The 18,466-nt window shown below is 40.2% G+C and overlaps 1 protein-coding gene across 7 annotated transcripts in view; it reads left to right on the forward strand.

Annotated features, from left to right (window-relative positions):
* The window catches only part of LOC112152347 (coiled-coil domain-containing protein 136), a 36,835-nt gene extending 18,369 nt beyond the window's left edge, over positions 1–18,466 (forward strand). For 5 of the 7 annotated variants that reach the window (XM_036212302.1, XM_024281862.2, XM_024281861.2 and 2 more), the window contains exons 2-9: positions 1,800–2,111; positions 5,608–5,682; positions 7,585–7,887; positions 8,729–8,846; positions 11,496–11,772; positions 11,853–11,984; positions 13,050–13,162; positions 16,209–18,466. In XM_036212302.1, coding sequence (XP_036068195.1) covers positions 1,800–2,111; positions 5,608–5,682; positions 7,585–7,887; positions 8,729–8,846; positions 11,496–11,772; positions 11,853–11,984; positions 13,050–13,162; positions 16,209–16,221 — 1,343 coding nt within the window. In that variant the 3' untranslated portion in view covers positions 16,222–18,466. The remainder of the gene's footprint in view (positions 1–1,799; positions 2,112–5,607; positions 5,683–7,584; positions 7,888–8,728; positions 8,847–11,495; positions 11,773–11,852; positions 11,985–13,049; positions 13,163–16,208) is intronic. The other 2 variants (XR_002920282.1, XM_024281860.1) reach the window with 2 other exon arrangements.

Below are 18,466 nucleotides of genomic sequence, written 5' to 3' on the forward strand. Positions count from 1 at the left end.
TTGAAAGAAAAAGTCATAACTAGTGATGCATTTTTTGATAAAAGAAAAACCTCTAAAAAGTGCTTGGATAAAACAAAATCAGCTAGTAAGTTACAGTTAGTTATCTCCCAAGGGCCCCGTTTAGGCCTTTGTCTTTTTTATTTTTTTGGCAGGAGCTTCAATTTTATTTGTCAGCAAATTTTATTTTCCGAGTTCTCTGATACTTTTTATGACTATATAAGTTTTTTGTGCCCCCAAATCTGTAAAATAAAGCCTTTTTAATGCTAATTTAGAAGCAGCCGCTCTATAAATGCTGACTTTGACAGCATCTGTGTTTTGATTTCAGCCCTAAGTCCATGTAAAAGAACTGAGGTGAGGAGGAATGCATTTGTCTGGTTTTTAAAGACTCCATGAAGTGAATCATCAAAGCCAATGAAGAAAACAGATGGACACAAGTGAAACAAAGCAGAGGCTACATTTCTCAGAATCATTCCCCAAGCTAAGACGGTTATGATGTGACTGATACTCGATGGAACGTTTTTTTTTTGTCTCCTGATGATGGCCTTTGGCTGGATTTGGCTTTAGCGAGCAGCTCTGCCTCACTCCGTGCTCCAGCTCTCCTTTTTATGACTAACTCATTACACCAGCATCAAAGTTTAATGACAAAATAGCTCAGCGCTCATGAAACCTCTCCCATTACTCTCGGGGGCTGCGTTGTTTAAATTATTATTATGAGACAGGGAAAAAAAATGAGGGCTCCTGTGGATAAAGGATGAAAATGTGTTACGTTCGCTCGGCCGAGATAGAAATAGATCCATCCAGAGAGGAAAGAAATAAAGAAAAGGAAGCATCCCCCGAGTCAGGATTACACTGGTGTGCATTATTGTTAATTAGAGTAGATCTGTAGTTAATAGGTTACTCTGTCCCCTGCTGCATCCTCTCTCCTCTCCACATCCCAGCAGCCCCACTTCTTATTTTCAACCTCTGAGGTGGACTTGACCCTGAAGGGCGTGCTCTCTTTGTGGAGGTGAAAGAAAGATGGCGGAATGTCAGGGCGTGCGCTTCAAGGAAAAAAAAGACTGATTATGTGACTGTAGTCTATATCACTGAGGCTGAGAACAATCCATCACTGTCAGGAGGATCATTTAGCTCCATGTCTGCTGTCATGCGAACAAAAATGAGCCAAAGTGGGGATCTGCCCTCCTGTTGTTCCCCTGCAGATGATGTTTTCTCTCCTCTGTTTGCAGCAGCTGTTTGAGTTCCCACATCAGACAGCGAGCTGATGCTTCAAACAAACAGAGAACGTTGGGTCAGAAAATGTGAAAAAAAAATGGGACTCGTGTCTCTGAGTTTGAGTGCCAGCGCCGTGCTGTTATGGACTTTGAGGCGCATTGCTGAGTGGTGACTCATAGTGATTGCTTCAACAGCCCCCCCTCCTTCTTTTGCCGCATTGTGTCAGCTAACTCACTCCACCTACTGGCCAAGTATTTAAATTTGCAGTGCAGATTGAAGGATGCACCGCCGCCGCACATGTGGCTGTGTGCACGCCGCTGCACTCAATTGAATTCTGTCTTGACCTCATTGTGAAACCACGGCAGTCCAGACAGCAGATCATCTGCTTCTAAGTGATGCATTCACTTGCAGATAAAATGTTCGTCCAATGAGAAGGTTACAGAATGATATCTTCAGATTAATTTAATTTAAAAAGTGCCAGTTTTTTTGGCATCACAAGATGGTGCTGTTGATCCAAAACAGACGAAAACTTTGGGGAGATCTCATAAGCTTTCTCTTTTCCTATGTTTGTATGAACTTCCTCTCAGATGACCCCTGTGACCTGAAAGCTGAAAGCAACCCCGACATGGACAGCGAGATCACAGCCAAGGAGAGAGGCGTCCTGGAGGAGAACAACAAGAAGGAGCAGATGGAGCGATCTGAAGAGGAAGAGGGAGAAGAGAAGAAACTGAAGGAAGAGGAAGGTGAAGGGGAGGAGAAGAAGAGGAAGGAGGAAGAGCTGCTGACGGAGGAACAGGAGCTGGAGGAGCTGAGGGCCCAGGTGCTGCAGCTGCTGCTGGAGCTGGATGAAGCCCGGGAGACGTCCAACAAGCACCAGGAGAGCTTCCACGAGTTACAAGGTGGGAAGTCCAGGCTGCAAGTCATTATGCATCTGCCTCACTTGATTATCAAACATTCATCTGACCTTCCAACAGTCTGTAAGGAAACATGGATTATGAGTCCACTGAGGGAGACAGCTGCAGCCTGACTAAAATGTTATATTTTGACAAAGATAATCAACAATATGGAACAGAAAAAAAATTAAAAGGTTTAAAGCATGTTTTATTCAAATTAATTAACTTAGAAAGATCTTTGATAAAAAGGATTATTTTTGGTGCACCAACTCCTTTTTATTCTGGCTCTGGTCTTACCTTGGAATTCATTTTAGCAGAACTCTCTGCATTATTAAGCGAGGTATTAACGAAGCCTGAAGTGACTGCCTACTTACCTTCTGCTGACAGATCCAAGATGTTTTCTGCTGCATTTGTTTAATGGCTCACTTTAACAGGTCTTATCAAAGCTTTATTAGACCTGCTGCAATACTTTATTTTACTGTCAAGTTTAACATTAAGTTTGAACACTTTTAAATCAAGAAATTCTAAAATGGTCAAAATATGTTCTTTGTAGGTCAAAATCGTTTTTTTTTTATTTTTATTTCACCTGTAGAAGCAAAAAAGTTTGTCATTGATGTGAACTATCCCACAGAAACAAATGGTGCCTGTGTTCTACAGTAAGACACATAGAAGTCTGGAGTGTTTATGTCTTATTTGTTCATCCTCCTTGAATAGAGCGTCACATCACACCTTAGCCACGCTGAGCTTAACGCTCAGAGATGTCGGCGGTGAGTAAGGCCATTGATATGAAGCCAGGCGGAGCGCAGCGGGTGTTTATAAGTGTGTGCATTTGACTGTGTGATGAGCTCAGTGGTCGGTCTGGAAGCAGTGACTTGGGGGGTTTGGTGGGGGGGCATTCCTCAGACAGCTGTGTGCTGCAAAGCAGAGGAAGGAGGAGGAACACTGTTGGGTTAGATGGTCTGTTAACGACCCCTTCCAGGTTCATAGGCTCATCCCTGGAGTTTAAAACACGAAAAAAGTTATAATTTAAAGAGGCTTAAATGTTTAAAGAGGTGGTTTGTGATATTAAAATATTTTTATGTTTAATTAGCTTAAAGTGAACCAGAATTCTATATTTTCAGTCTGAATGGACCCAAGTGGACCCTGGTCCAGGACCAGGAACCGCTCTCTGACCCATCTTTTGAGGCGTTCTGGGTTCAGTTCAATCGGACTGAGCTCCAGTTCACTCTGAGTTTCTCTCAGTCTGAATAGGCTCTGTGCTTGGAGTAAAACAACTTGACCAAAACAGCCACCGTAGCTGAACATTACATTATGTAAACAGAGTAGTAAAGCAACAAGGAGACACAGGAACTCATTAAAATGTGGTTTGATGGATGCAGGCTCCTTAAAACCACTTCTAGCGTGACTCACATTGCTTCTCCATGTTTTCCCCACAATCTATCGGTCATAAACATTTATCAGCCAACACATTCTCACTCCCAACTCATCACATCCTCATGTTTGGTTAAAAGGTAAAAATTGACCTTTTGGGTGTCCCCAACTCAACGTTTGTTGACTTGCTGGCTGTTAAATCACAGGTTCTCAACCTCTGGCCCGCAAACCGGTCCAGCACCTGCACACGGAGCACATAGGTACATTAACCTGTTACCGCTTCACGTCTGGTACCAGTTCAGGTCCGATACCGCGTCCAGTACTGGATTTGGGTACTGGTACTAGACGTGTCCCGAGGACCAGTCTACGTCCGGCATGGCGTCCCGAGGGTTGAGGACCCTTGATTTTATGACCAACCAGCACACCAAAAAAAACAAGTTGGGGACACCCAAAGGGTCAATTTTTGACACAAAGGGGACCTTAACCAATCATCAGTATTTGACGACTTGGGGGTTAGAATGTGTTGTATCTGTGTACCTTCTCAGTGGTCGTCTCCCCGCCTTGCAGCATCCCTCCACCTTACAGAGGCAGTACTCAAAAGGGTTGTACCTCACGTTGATACAGACGTTCAGAATTGGTCCGAGAAATATAAAGTTTGAATAACTACCCCAACAAGGAACTTCCATTATTCTTTGTCTCATTTCTTTGCTCCGCCCTCATAATTCTTGGCCAATGACTGAGGAGATTTTCAGTCACGTGGTTTTGTCGGCATTCTGAATACAGAACAAACGCAAGGTTCAGGACTTGATTGGAGCTAAATTAACCACATTCGCTCTAGACTAATGGACTTTTCCAGTTTGAATACACTCTAAAGCACATGTGTCAAAGTCAAGTAATTTTAACCGGCCCTCCAGATCCTTTTTATTATTAATAATGGCCCAATGTTATCTTGTATAAATGTTAAAGGATATATTTTACGGAAAAGACATTTATAGGTTCATTTTTTTATATAAAAAGACATACAAGAAAATACATTTGACTTTTTTTTTCTTTTAACATTTACTTTATTTCTAACTTGTATACTTTTGACAGAATATTTTAATATGGAGAGTAAAATATTGAAAGTTATTTGATATTTAGGCTAATATTCCTGTTTTTTTCATATTTATGTTAAAAAAAGCTTTTTTAAGTTAAAAAGTTTTAGTTTTTTATGTGTTCAATAAATGTTTATTCCGTTCAGCTCACGACCTACTGTGTGTTTTGGATTTTGGCCCGCTGTGTGTGAGTTTGACACTAAAGGTTTGTTTTGTAGCAAATGCAGGACTATGTAAAGTTCAAATTATTAATACATTAGTTCTGTTTGAAAACTATCTGCACTCAGATTCTTCCATAAACAATTATGTTTGTGACCCGTTTTAATTTTTAAACCATTGTAATTTAGAAATGCCATGAAAAAATACATATAACAGGTTCAATGTAATTCCAGGTAATTATCATTTTTACACATGAAAAAAATATGACAGATGACATTTTTTAAAATTCAACACAATAAAACCAAATAAACCCAGAAGTACATGGATACCCCATTTTTTTAATTTAATTTAAATATTTTTAATGAATTTAACCCCTTGATGCCTCGATGTTTTTGCTTTTAAGGTAATTTTGGAGCTAAATTAGTTTGATGCATATTTGCATCAAAAGGCGTCACAGGCTTAAGCGTCAGAAGTTTCTCTGTAGTGGTTTGTGGTCTGAATAACGGATCTTTCTAGAACATACGGACTGAAGGGTCTGTTCCCTGCATCCACGCTGCTGTTGGTGTTGTATTACAGCCTCCAGTGAACCTGCCCGAGGCTTGCAACAAATAATTTGGCATCACAGGAACTAAAGGAATCAAGCATGGACAGAAAGCTCTAGACTAAAAACAAAGTAAAAGCTGTTAAGATTACAGCCAAAAGAATCGGCTTTATTTGCCTTCTGTCTTTGATAATAATGTGCTAAAAAAAACTTACATTACTGGGCTTTTTCACAGCTTGTGTGAGTTTAATATCTAGCAGACTCGAAAAGTTTCTTATAGTAGTTTTTACTGCCTCGCTGACGGTCTCCCACCTTCGCCTCCTCTGTTTCCCACCAGGTCTGCTGGAGGATGAGCGTTTGGCCAGCGCTCATCAGGCGGAGGCCTTCACACGGCAGATCCAGAATCTTCAAGGTATCAGATATTCAGTTTTGTGTTAGTTTTAATTTGCCTAATGTCTTATATTGATTTTTTTTTGCTGTTCTGTTTGCTCATTATTGTCTAATCACTGGAAAACAAAGAACCGGAATTAAAACCAACACATTCGTCAAATGATTATTGATTTAAAAAAATAATTTCCAGGGGATTCGAGCTGCTATATGATGGGCTCAGCTCAATGTTACCCTGCAGGAAGTTCAATTCAATTTGTAAACTTAAAAGGAAAAAAATATATATGTTTTTAGTCAAGACGTCATCCATGTTACACATTAATATTATTTTAAAGTTACATTTTATCTAAACAAAATATCATAAATAGCAACTCCTTTTTTCATGTACATTAGGGGTCCCCACATTTTCTCTTGTGAGGGCCACATACATGATGTGGGGCTGGGGTCGGTTTGTAAGAAAAATTTAACAATCACAGCCTAAATGGAAATATTTGTGGTTTTCCAGAAAGCCACTCATAGCCAAATTTTAAATAATTCACTTCTATAATCTTCATAGAAAACAAATAATACTAAAACATCTAAAAATGTATAGCATTACCTGCTAGTTTGAATGCTGTAAGCTGAATGTGGCTGCTGAAGATACTGATAGCTGAAGATGCTTAAATTGATAACTAAAAATGCTGAAGTTTATAGCTGAAATGGCTGAAGTTATAGTTGAAAATGCAGAAGATGATAGCTAGCTAAAATATTATCAAAATGCCAAATTAGCCTTACATTTTTTTAAATAAATCAAAATGAATCAAATCAGCTAGCATGTAACTGAAATATTAGCTATCTCCAATCTAGCTTAAAGAATGGAGAAAAAGCCAAAATTAGCCAAAACAATTAGCATGTAGCTGAAATATTAGCTAAACTTCAATATAGCCTAAAAAATTAGAAAAAGAACAAAATTAGCCAAAAACAGCTAGCATGTAGTTAAAATATTAGAAAAATGCTGAATTAGCCCCCCCCCCAAAAAAAAGAAAAAGAAAAAAACAGGTAAAATGTCTCATTTAGCCAAAACAGCTAGCATAAGGCTAAAATATTAGCTAAATGCCAAATTCGCCTAAACCCTATTTTTGATTTTGTGGACAAATAGTTTATACCAGGGTTTATATTTATATTTCAATAAATCAATTACTTGAGTTTCCTTAAAATTCATATTTTTCTGTCAAAAATCAGCTTTGAGTTAGTTTTTAATGCATGATTTTTTTTTACTTTAATAAAAAAATATTTTTTTCAGGTTAAATCACACAAACAGGTTTTGTATGAAAAATAAAGAATATATTTATTTGAATTGTACTTTAGTGGTAATGCCCTTTTTATTTGAGATTGAGTTCAAATGGCACATCCTCTGTTGAGGTGGCTATACATTTTTTAAAAATGTCAGTAAGTCCCTGTTGTCTGCAGTAGGTGTCTGCTCTATTGATTTAACCTTTACCACTTGAAATATAAATAAAGCTTGAATTGAATTTTTTTAAGAGCTGGAATTCATAGGGGAGAACTTAATATTGCTAGAAATTAGCCACCAATATCTTGTGTCATAACTGCATACGTTTCTAACAAAAAATGAAATCATAAAATACGTGAATTTGTTGAAATAAATACAAATAGGAGTCCAGCTGTCAGTAAAAAAGTTTGTCCTTCCTGAATGGACTGAACTAAAAATTTAGACCTTTCCTGAGAAAAGCGAGCCTGTTACCTTCAGTTACATCAGCTGCTCTCTCTGTACCCACACACGGCACACACGCTGAAGCCAGTGCGAGAACACGCCACCCACGCACAAACACACGCATCCCACTTGCGCAAAGCCTCCGTTGAGCTCACGCGCGCACACGAACGTGTTCAGGCTGCAAGAAAAGCTAAACTTCTCCACCTCTGGCCGCAGCCCAGCTGCGCTCTGTGCAGGAGGAGATGGACAGCCTGGAGGAGGAGAAGGAGAGTGAACTCACCGAGCTCCAGGAGGAGCTGCGTGTGGCCCAAGAGGAGGTGGTCCTGCTGCAGCAGGCGGCGGAGGAGGCTGCCGCGGAGCGGGAGAACGACATCGCGTCGCTGCAGGAGGAGCTGTGTCGGCGGCGGGCCGAGCTGCAGCGCCTCAGCGATGAGACCCAGGAGTACGAGCTGGAGATCACAACGCTGAGGGCCGAGATCCGGATGAAGAGCCAGCGCAGGGAGGCCGAGAGGAGAGAGGGTGAGGAGGTGGAAGTGTCAGGAGGAACCCACAATGAGGAGGCAATGATTTCCATCATTAAGACCTTCTTTCTCTCTTCTTCTCGAGCTGTCGCGCTCACACAAATGATCCCACAATCTGTCACTGTATATTAAATTTTGAAAACAAACGGCAAGATAATGGATGGTCTTATTCTTTCACATCATTTTAACATCCTGCCGTCAAGAACATAAATCAATTCTAGGCCTCATAAACTTTTAAAAATGTGGTCGCTGAGGGTTGCAGTGAGGATACCAGGAAGATGAAGTCACGGCACACAAAGACACACAACACATGACATCACGGCTGGGGCTCCGCAGCTGAGCCTCGGGTGGGGCTCTGGGAAAAGACTCGCCGTTATTTACCAAAACAGGGATTTGTCCAATACATTTGCTGGGATGAGTTAAGGAGTGGAGCCTTCATTCCACAAGTGAAGTAAAGGATGAGCTCAGCTGACCTGCATTCAGAACAAAGGAGGACATCTAATGACTTCTCTTCTGTGTGATTTATAGCTTTTATGGCTTTTTGTGCATGTAATAGGTCTGCCAAGTCACCAAGGCTAAAAGCTGCACCAAAGAGATTTATTCTCTCCCACAGAAGACTCCACCGCTCAGCTGCCTGAAGCGTCACATTTTATAGTTTTTTGGTGTAGGATTTTTCTTCTCTTACTCGTTTACACCACAATGTTACAAATTTGGTCAGTTTGGCTCACCAGTCAGAGGCAGCGACACAAGCTGGCAATTGAGAAATTGAAAATGTGTTCTAAACAACTCAGCATGAAAAAAAATCCTCAGCCCAAAATATGTGCTGTCTGTTGTCCCAGGTGACGTGGACCTGCTGAAGGAGGAGTGCCGAAAGCTGAGGGAGGAGTGTCAGACCCTGAAGGAGGACAACAGACGTGTCTCAGAGAGGCTGCAGCTGCTGCAGAGACAGAGGACATGGTGAGAGGTCGACGCTGCTCACTCAGGAGCACCGCTTGTTGATCAGTCCATGGGGTGGCGGAGGGGCACACCCCCCCCCCATTGAGGGCATATGTTGTGCTCAATCACTGCAGCAATTTTATCTCTTTAAAGACTGACTACTTTAAAAATTATGCCTCTAGTCGCACGCAAGATGGCGGCTAAAAATCAGACGGCTCCAGCTGGAAGCGGAAATTTTGCAACTTTAGGAAATCCTTTCAAAGATGATATTTTAAAAACTTATCAGAACTACCAGCTTTTAAGCTTTTAAATGTGAATAAACTGTAACTGTCTAGCAGTTTATTGTCCAAGATGAGCTTCAAATATGACAGAGAACGTTGATTGTTTTATTTCTGTCAAGTCAATGTTAACAAGTCTTCACATTTGTGTAACTACACCCGTTGATCCCTGGAGAAAAATAAGTTTTTTCTCTCTGTGAATCAGCTGATTGCGTAAGCAGTTACGGTATGTCAAAGGGATAAAAGGTTGAAAGCTTAAAACCATTCGAGGACTTCCGTCCAATGATTTCGGGCTAAAACTTTTTTTTTTGTGTCCGGCTTCGACTTCCGGTTATTAATTTTCGAGCGCCATATTTTTTCTCTGTGGCCCCATCCTCTTGCAGAATTTCTAATGAACTCCTGCCGCTCCACAGAAACTATGTCCTAAAAAAACTATGCAAGTTTTTCGATTTGGGCTAAAAATGGTAATATCATAATTAAAAGAGAACTGGAAATACTTTTAAAAGTTTTCAAGATGATTGAATTGGGACTATAAGAAAATTGTCTCATGTTCAAACGTGTGGTTATTAGAAACTGCAGATTTAATTGTATGGAGACTTTAATTATCTGAAAACTGATCATATAACTTTTTTCTAAAGCTTATTGTCACAAAAAGATTTGACAAAAAAAAGATCTGTAGAAGCTCTGTAGCTGCAGCGCTTAGTTGTTTGGGTTAATGTGTTAATGAGTAACTTTGGCTGCAATGTTGCTTTGTTGCCGTGACGACCAGCATGTCGCATTAATACTTTTTTTTCTGTTCTGCAGCTTATCAGCTTGCTTTTCTTGCTGCAGGATTCGACCCTTTCCCTTTCAGAGCTCATTTAATACCTAAAATGTTGTTGAAACGGTCAGTTCTGCTCTGTTGAAACGGAGGCAGCTGTGCAGCTTAGATTCTCATCTGAGTCAATGAGGCAGCTGCTTCAGCAAACCCTTCCTTGAAATTCCCTTTTTTTTTGAAAAGGTAAGTTGGAATTTAGCTTTCACATTAGCTAACAGCGACCAAGGTCTAACGGGACAAGAAAGAGCCTAACGCTCAGAAAGACTGTAACACCTGAGGACACATGAGGGTAAGAAAGGGTAAAGTACGGTAGATAAGACGCAAGCACATCGTAGGGATTTTTCATCTGAACCCTGCAGACTGCGCAAAAGGCCCGTTAGTGCTGTTCAAGTGAAAATGAGGAAATTAGATAATCAGAGGTGGTTTGTGAGCATCTTATGAATCACATGTACTCCCCGTGCATGCAGCATTTGTGCACGGTCAGTAAGGAGCCAGTATCTGCACCCTACTAACGACTAGAGTGTGGTTTAAGGACATTGTAGGACAACTCATGCATCCTAAAAGTGGGGAACTTACATTTTCCTTACAGATACTTCACGATACTCTTACCGACAATAGTACATTCCATCTTCGTGGTTGCACGACCCCTTAAGGGAACTGAAAGACTCTCTGTGCCTCCTTCAACCCAAGAACACTTTCGCTATAACAAAAGTTACACCATCACTTTTGCTGGGTACATTTTTCCCCATATAATATACCCGATAAAAAGTATTTCTCATAAAAAATAAATCAAAATATGACAACACATGATACATTAGAGTAGTTTTCTTTTACTCTCATCTGTGGTTTATCTAACAAGAGGGGAATAAAAACATGGGAACATGCTTGAAAGTGACTGAAAAAATAGGAATTTGAGAACAAAACATTCATAAAAATAAATAAATAATGATACTGGAGACTCGGCCTTTGGTCAACCCACTCCTGGGACATGTGAGACTTTACCCAGGAACCAATGACACTCAGAGAAATGCAACATATTGAAAATAATGTAAATATTTTTGCCTGGGTATAAATCACCCAGCGATAGTGCTCAAGGGTTAACGGACAACCCAAAAACTTGCAGCACCTGTACACAGGTCAACCCCCTGTACAGGTGCATGTGACTAAGATTGACAAGAGCAGTCTGATTAGTGTTTAATGAGGAGGACGGGTAAAACATTTGGTGTGTTCCAAAACTTCTAGCTGCCTATAGCGGCACAACTGCTCTGAATTCAAACAGTGTACAAAGAAATTGTCACTTCACAACTCTATACTCTATAAGTGACCAACGGATTGTATTTAGCAAATAAGAAACGTAATCAGCAAACTGAAGTTTTAATAAAAAGGAAAGTTTCAACTCTATTTTTGGAGAAAGAAATGATGTCTGCCTTCTGGACTGAAAGAGAATCAGTTCCACAGAACTAGAGCTGAAGGCTCTGCCTCTCTTGTTATCGCCCCAAACCTGCCTGCTATTTTTAGCTTTTTCAAAAGTTTTTCCAACAAATATGAATCTGATCTATTACCTCTGCCTTCCAGCTCCAGCGTCTACCTGTCACTGAAGGAGGAGGACACAGTAGAGGGCCCTGACGGGAAGGTGACGGAGATTGGCTCCGATGAGGTCATGACAGAGAGCTACATGACCATGGCCCAGTCGGAGAACTGTCGCCTGGTGGACGTCTCCATCCAGAAGAATATCTCCTTCGATGGGAAGCCGGTGACACCGACAGGCTGGAACGGAGGCGTCGGGGAAATCTTCTCCCTGAGAGACCAGCTGAAACAGGCTGAGGAGAAGGCCTCGCAGGTCCAGAGAGAAGTATGATCCCCCTGGATTGGAGGAGTTTTGAGTGCAGCATCGTACTGTCACATTTAAATAATTTTGCTTGTGTCCACTAGTGTGACGGACTGAAGATGGAGCTCCAGGAACTGCAGGTACTGTATGACAGCAGCCAGAGGGAGCGAGCAGAGCTGGAGGAGGAGCTGCAGCGCTGCAAGGCAGAGCTGGAGAAGCTGTCAGGAGGGAATCGGGTAAGACACCAAAGGCCTGCCATCCCGAGACAAATGTGAATATGAAAATACTGTTCAGTCACTGTCAGATTTGAAGACTTTTAACTGTATTCCCAACTGCATGGTGGAAGCTAGATTTTTGTTTTTTTTAAAGACATAACAGTTTATCTGGTTTTATGCAATGATTTCTAAATGATTGAAGACTTTTCAGCCGCATTTTCAACTAACCTCTTTTGTGTGTCGAGCCCACTTTTTTATGTGTCTCATACCGCAATGCGTGTTTCAATATGAGCTGGTCTGTCAGCCCACATCAGTTTTTACTGTGTGCTTTGGGCTCAGGATCGCCTCCTCCTGCTGTTTCTGTGTCCTGACTTCTCTGTGGTAGTGCTGCTTAATACTGTTGATGGACAAACACACTAATATTAAAAAAAAAAAAAAAAAAAAGGATTTTAGAGAAATTGTTAAAGTAGATAGCAAGTGATTCATTTCTTGGGTGAGCATGTCTTGCAACAAAAAGCTTTTATAAAAACAAGAGTAGAGTGTTATAAAAGGAAAGATTTTAAAGAAATTATCTAATTGTTGAACCCCGACTGTGTTTTGTCTACAACAGCCATGGTGAGGTGTGTCTGCGTGGTGTCAAACTGTCTACCCGTGCCTGTCTCTGATGCTGTCCTTGTTCTCTGAATGTCCATGACCTCTCAGCCTGCAGGACAACCAATGTTCTCATTAAACCAAGGTCTCCACAAAATCAGGAGAGACTTGTAACCGCTAACAAACACTCATACAGACCCGTGTGTCTTCCGTCTTATTCACACGCCGACAGTAAATGCCACACCGTCCCGTGCGCCCATGCTCCCATTTGGTTGATGTTTCTGCCACCGCACAGCTATGCATTGTTTGATAGGAAGTGGAATTCCTCCATTAGTACCTTGGATTCACACCATCATTGTCCCACATTGAATTGATGAATTATTTTTATGTTTTTGCTCTGTCGGTGTTGATTATTTGGCCACTTGAGTCCTTTCATCCATTCCTTCATCCTCCTCATCTCCATGGTCCTTGTGTTTGTTTTTGTTCCCTCCTCAGAGACTCATCCATCCGTCTGAGCACCCTGTTCTCTCCATCCCCTTCATAGGAATGATTGTAATTGTGGCTGTGGTCTGGTGCTGGTTGTCGGAGCTGGCGTCCCAGAGAGCAAGGTATGGGAGGAGTTTATCTCTGCATAATAGTTGTTAACACACACCGGATTAATTCACCTGAATGTACAAAGAATGGGATTTATCTGCAGCTTCCAGACTTTTTTTAACGTTTACTTTAGTGTCTAGAATCTGTGGTTCAGTCAGGCACTAAAGAGACTTCACAGACACTCTTTTAATAAATGAAATTGCATCCATAAATTACTGTCACAGAAGAGAGAAAAATAAAATGACTGATTGGACCGAGTGATTCCTCTAAGATGGACAAACCTCCAATAAATATTGCGTACGCAGAAATATTTTAATCTTTTTACTTAAAAAAAAAAAGAAAAGTTCTTTTGGTGAACTAAAACTTTACTGTCCCTGAAGTCTGGATTTCCTCTACCTTTTAAATAATTCTTAAAGAAATAAAACAGTGAGGATGTAATTTAACAGTATATGCTAATGTGTTTGTCAAAGCTCAGCAGGATGGGACGGGTAGGCAGTTTGACAAATGTATAATATTCCTTTGAGTGGAAATAAATTAGTACGCACCATTTTGGGAAATATGCTGTATCGCCGTCTCGGAAAAAGTAAAGTACATTTATCATCATCTATATGTGGGCTTAGAAATCTTCCTTTTGTTTGCCTGTGCAGCATCCTCCAAGCGTCATCTTTCTCCTACCTTTAAATCACTGCAGGACCTCCTGATTCCCCCGAAAATCGACTGAGCTTCTGTCTCTGGAAGGCTCATTGGCACCATTGCTACTTAACTTAAACGCCCACACATTGATTGTGTGTCTAAATTACTTTGAGAGTGTGCCAACCACAGGCTGTTAGAACAAAGGACTTAATGGTACACTTCATGTGCACCTCATAATCTGTGAAACCTACTCTGCTCAGTAATGGAACGCATGACTTCATTGTGGATTTAAGTAGACCCCTTTCATTTAGAAATGTATTTGGAAACAGACTTAAATTTCCTCTATGTTTAAAGAAAGAGTCAGCTACTTAGATCCGTTTTTTTCCCCTTTTAGTTTTAATAGCAAAAAAAGGTAATTTAGCCGTTTTTTTAATGAAGGAAATGTGATGTAGTTAAAGAAATGCTGTTGGATCCCACTAATGATTTCATTTTAATAATAATTACAGAAGGAATTAACATGCACACTTTGTTGCTCATTTAAATGTTAACCACATGCATCCCCAAAAGGCAGACAGCTAAGCGTGTTCTCACTTTAGGTTTTTGTTACTCAGATCAGGTTTTTTTCACATAAGAATGTAAGCACATCTGTCAGCAGACTCACGCGTATTGCCCTGAAGTGACCCAGAGGCGATGACAAAGTTTGAGACAAAAGTTACTGTCTGGTCCTCAAGAAACCTCTTCATTAAGGATTAGTGACGGGTCATAAGTTACAGAAAGTGTTTCTTAGTTAGTCGGTAAAACTTCGGCAACTGTTAGAGAGTTTATTTTTTTTAAATCAACAAATAAAAATTGAAAGCGTCGTATTTTCCGCAACAAAAAAGTGAAACATTTTCAAAAATAGTGCACTTTTAAAGACTTATCCATGGAATAATTTTGGTGGCGTTTACTGACGTCGAAGCGGCACTCTGTCAAGATGTTAGGCTTATTAATTTATTTATTTTACAAGTTACAAACTGCTTCTGTAAAGACGTTAATGCAGCTAACATGTGTCGGTGTTGGACTGTGTTTTATTTAACGTGTTATAAACAAGGTTCGGAGTAAACATAGTCACAGTAACGCTTGTTTTAGTCTGTTTTCTTACGTGTTGTGAACAAAGTTGGGTGTGAATATGCTAACAACGCTAACGTGTAGCATGTCACTAACGAGAATTACAATTACTGTGACCACAGTTAATACAGTCTGATTGACAGACTCACTCAATGTGCCTTATCAAATCAAATCAAATAAATCTTTATTTATATAGCACTTTTCAAACTCTACAAACTCTTAGTGCTGTGCAAAAAAGTTTGATGTGCCCCATTTATGACATAAAGTGCAGAAAATACTGTAACTAGGGGATCCACTCTCCAAAAATGGAGCTGCTTGGCAACCAATCTTGATCTTTTGCTTTAAAATCAGCAACAACAAAAATCACAAAGGAATTACAAGTAATGCGATCATCTGCTTAGATTCCACAAAAATATTTCAAAAGTATTTAAGCAAATTTGGAGCATTTACTTGCTGACTATCCAAATTGTTATAACAGAAATAATGGGTCTCAATTTCATTACTTTATTGCAAAATTACATCTCAAAATCGAAGTGTTTATATTTATTGACATAAATTTGCCAACTTATTTATAAAATAATCTTTTTTTGAACACTACCAGTAAGAAGTGATTAACCCCAAGTATATTAGTTTTACCTCCCTCATCACATTTTTAGGGCATTAATTAAGGTAAAAAACTTGTTTAAGAGTTTAAATTGGTTTCCTATGGATGGTGTCTTATTTGTTACAAACTGAACTTGACACTTGGATAACATTTAATAATTTGGTAGCTCCCTCGTTTTTAACATCATTGTAAAGTATTGGGGTCAAACTTAGCGTTCTGTTTGTGGAAAGATATATGGGAATGCTTGATTCTTTTTCAGTCCTGAATTATAGTTTTCCACATATTAAAGTCAGTTCTGTCTCAGATCAACATGTGTTTCTGACCAAATAAAAATCAGATTTTATTCAAATTTCTGTTGTTTTTACAAGCAATAAATGAGTCAGAAATGTGCTCAAAAATCCACAGTGTGAAAACAAGAGTTGAGTAAACCACCAAAGCTCTCATTTTTCTCCCTTGCTCGACCCTTTTCAGCACACTTCTATCAAACATAGCGTGATAGTATTTTGGTGAGTCATGAGGTCCTCAGCATAACTGTAGGAGGCAGGCGCAGCCCTCAAAAACTTTAATTCACAGTAACAGCACGTACAAATGAAGACAGCATCATGCATATTTCCTAAAATGTTCCGTTTTTTTTTCTGCAAAAGGTTTTGTACTGTTGTGCGTGATGAACCCTTACCTGCACCCCTCCCATAAACTCTTTTCATGTCTTCCCTCAGGGGAGTGAGGTAGGTTGGAGCTCCATTGTGACTCTCTCTGCAGCTGCAGCACTGCTACTAGCAATGGCTAGCTTACTGAGAGCTCTGGTCCGATGTTGACTGGATGGGTAACATCAGCGAAAAGGACGGACGTCTGCTTCAGACCAGCCTTCCTTGTCTCCTGCCACATCCGTAGACTAAACCGGAATGACTGAAAAAAAAAAAGGATATAAAAGACAGCAGCTTAGTAGAAAAACCTATGGGAAGTTTCATCTCTAACGAGGCGGTACGACGTGCGCTGAGAGTGATGCTGCCTGTCAGTCTCGTTTGTAGAGAAAACATGGATGGAAACGATCCGGCCTGCAGGGAGCCCACATGAGGATGGATCCCTCCAGTCGAAGTGTCCTAGTGCTGTGCCAGTCCTCCCCCGTGTCAGTAAAAATGAGCTCTTTTCCTCTTTCAGCAATGTGACACAATGAAGGTCTTAATGTGCTTTAAATGGCTTTTATTTAATTTAACCATTATTTATTCATGTGTGTGGAGCTGTTGTATCTTTGATAATAAAGGCAAACGTTCAGGCTGGTATATTCACCTCAAAACAAACAATCAGTTGCTTTTCAGGAACGACTGTCAGGCCTTTTCTTTGAAAGCACCAGTTATAGTGCAATTACCAGAAGGACAAGAATATCTTAACTAACCTGCCATACAGGCTTAATGGTCTCTGTGAAATAAGGATGTGTGGAGAATTTATTAGTGTCCAAGCTGAAGAAAACAGCAGTCAGAGGGCTATCTGTTTGAGGAATTAAGGAAGGGGCCATGGGGGAGCTAAACAAAGCCGCAGGATGAGCTCATTTTTTTCCTATTTGAAATAACTGTCTGAATGATGCAGACAGAGCGGACTATTTAGCATTCAATTTTTCCTTTACAGCAGAGTCCATGCTGCAATGTGGCCCACAGTTGCAACAGTTCGACTCAAAGGACCTTATTATAAACATTCTCTCTGACACCATTTAAAAATCTGCATTAAGCTGTTCTGAATGCAGAAGTTGTTACTTTTCGCCTGTCAGTTTGGCTCACTCCTTCTTATCGTCAAACATAGACCGCTCGGCTGCTGTCTTCTGCAGGTACAGCCCTGATAATTGCTTCTCACCTTGAGAAAAATATGATGTAAAGGTTTTTAACCCGTGTCAGTCCCTGCACAGCTGTAGCAAACCTGAAAGTCAGTGCTGTCCTGCTCACCTTTAAATCACGCAGCAACAGAAAGCTGCATTGAAACGCCAAAAAATATAAATAAAAAAGACTCACACTCTACTGCATTCTTGATGTATTCTAAAAGTGCAGCAAAAGTTGAGAAAACTTGAGGCTGAGCTGAACTTTGTGTTGTTTTCTTTTTTACCTCCATTCAGCTAAATGTCAAAGAAACTTTTCCTTTGTCCTCATCCGATTTCTATTGACTCTGCTTTTCTGAGTGGATTGTTTGAAGGTCTACACAGGTACTCCGTGGGACTGCACTGACTCAGCCTTATGAGTGAAAGCTGCATAAAAATGTCAGCCTCAGATCAGGGGAACCATGGATGAGGTGAGGGTCCAAATCCTGTACATATAGGGAAGCATCCGACTTAACACTTCTATTGATGTATTGAAGGAAGGCGTTTACATTTGTGACATATTATTTTGTGTGACAATCTCGTAGGACTTTAACCGCATGCTATAAAACACGTAGAGCATAATAGATCTAATTTATGTTTGTGAGTTCCATGTAAATAGGAGTGACAAACAGTACTATGGGAGAGATATTTCCTTAATCCATTTGTACTAGCTTTGTAGAAAGTTTATTCTTTTTTGAGAGAGCATCGTATATTTGATAGACAGATTCTACGTTACGTAAATGTTTATTTATGGTATCCGGAGGAGCATCTCCAACCACTTTCAGTGTGCTTGAAGGTGAGGTACTCGTCGCATGCATTTAGATCGCAGACCTCCATAATCACAGCAGGACCGACGTCACGCCGCACACCAACAAACATAGAAACGACATCACGTGCCACAACACTGCAAATGTCACACGTTGCAATAGAAACCATTTATTGCAATAGAATATTTTACCCAATTTGGGAAATTATTGTCTTTATTTTTTAGCTCATGAATATTACCATCAAAAGCTTCTGTATTGCACATTGTTGTTTTCAGTATAGTTGTGGCTATTTTGTTACTTGGAGGTCTATTTTGCACTGTAAATGACTCGGAGAAGAAAAAATAAATATATCCAGCTCAAATGA

This window comes from Oryzias melastigma, linkage group LG6 (genome assembly GCF_002922805.2).
Source record: "Oryzias melastigma strain HK-1 linkage group LG6, ASM292280v2, whole genome shotgun sequence".
NCBI lineage: Eukaryota > Metazoa > Chordata > Actinopteri > Beloniformes > Adrianichthyidae > Oryzias > Oryzias melastigma.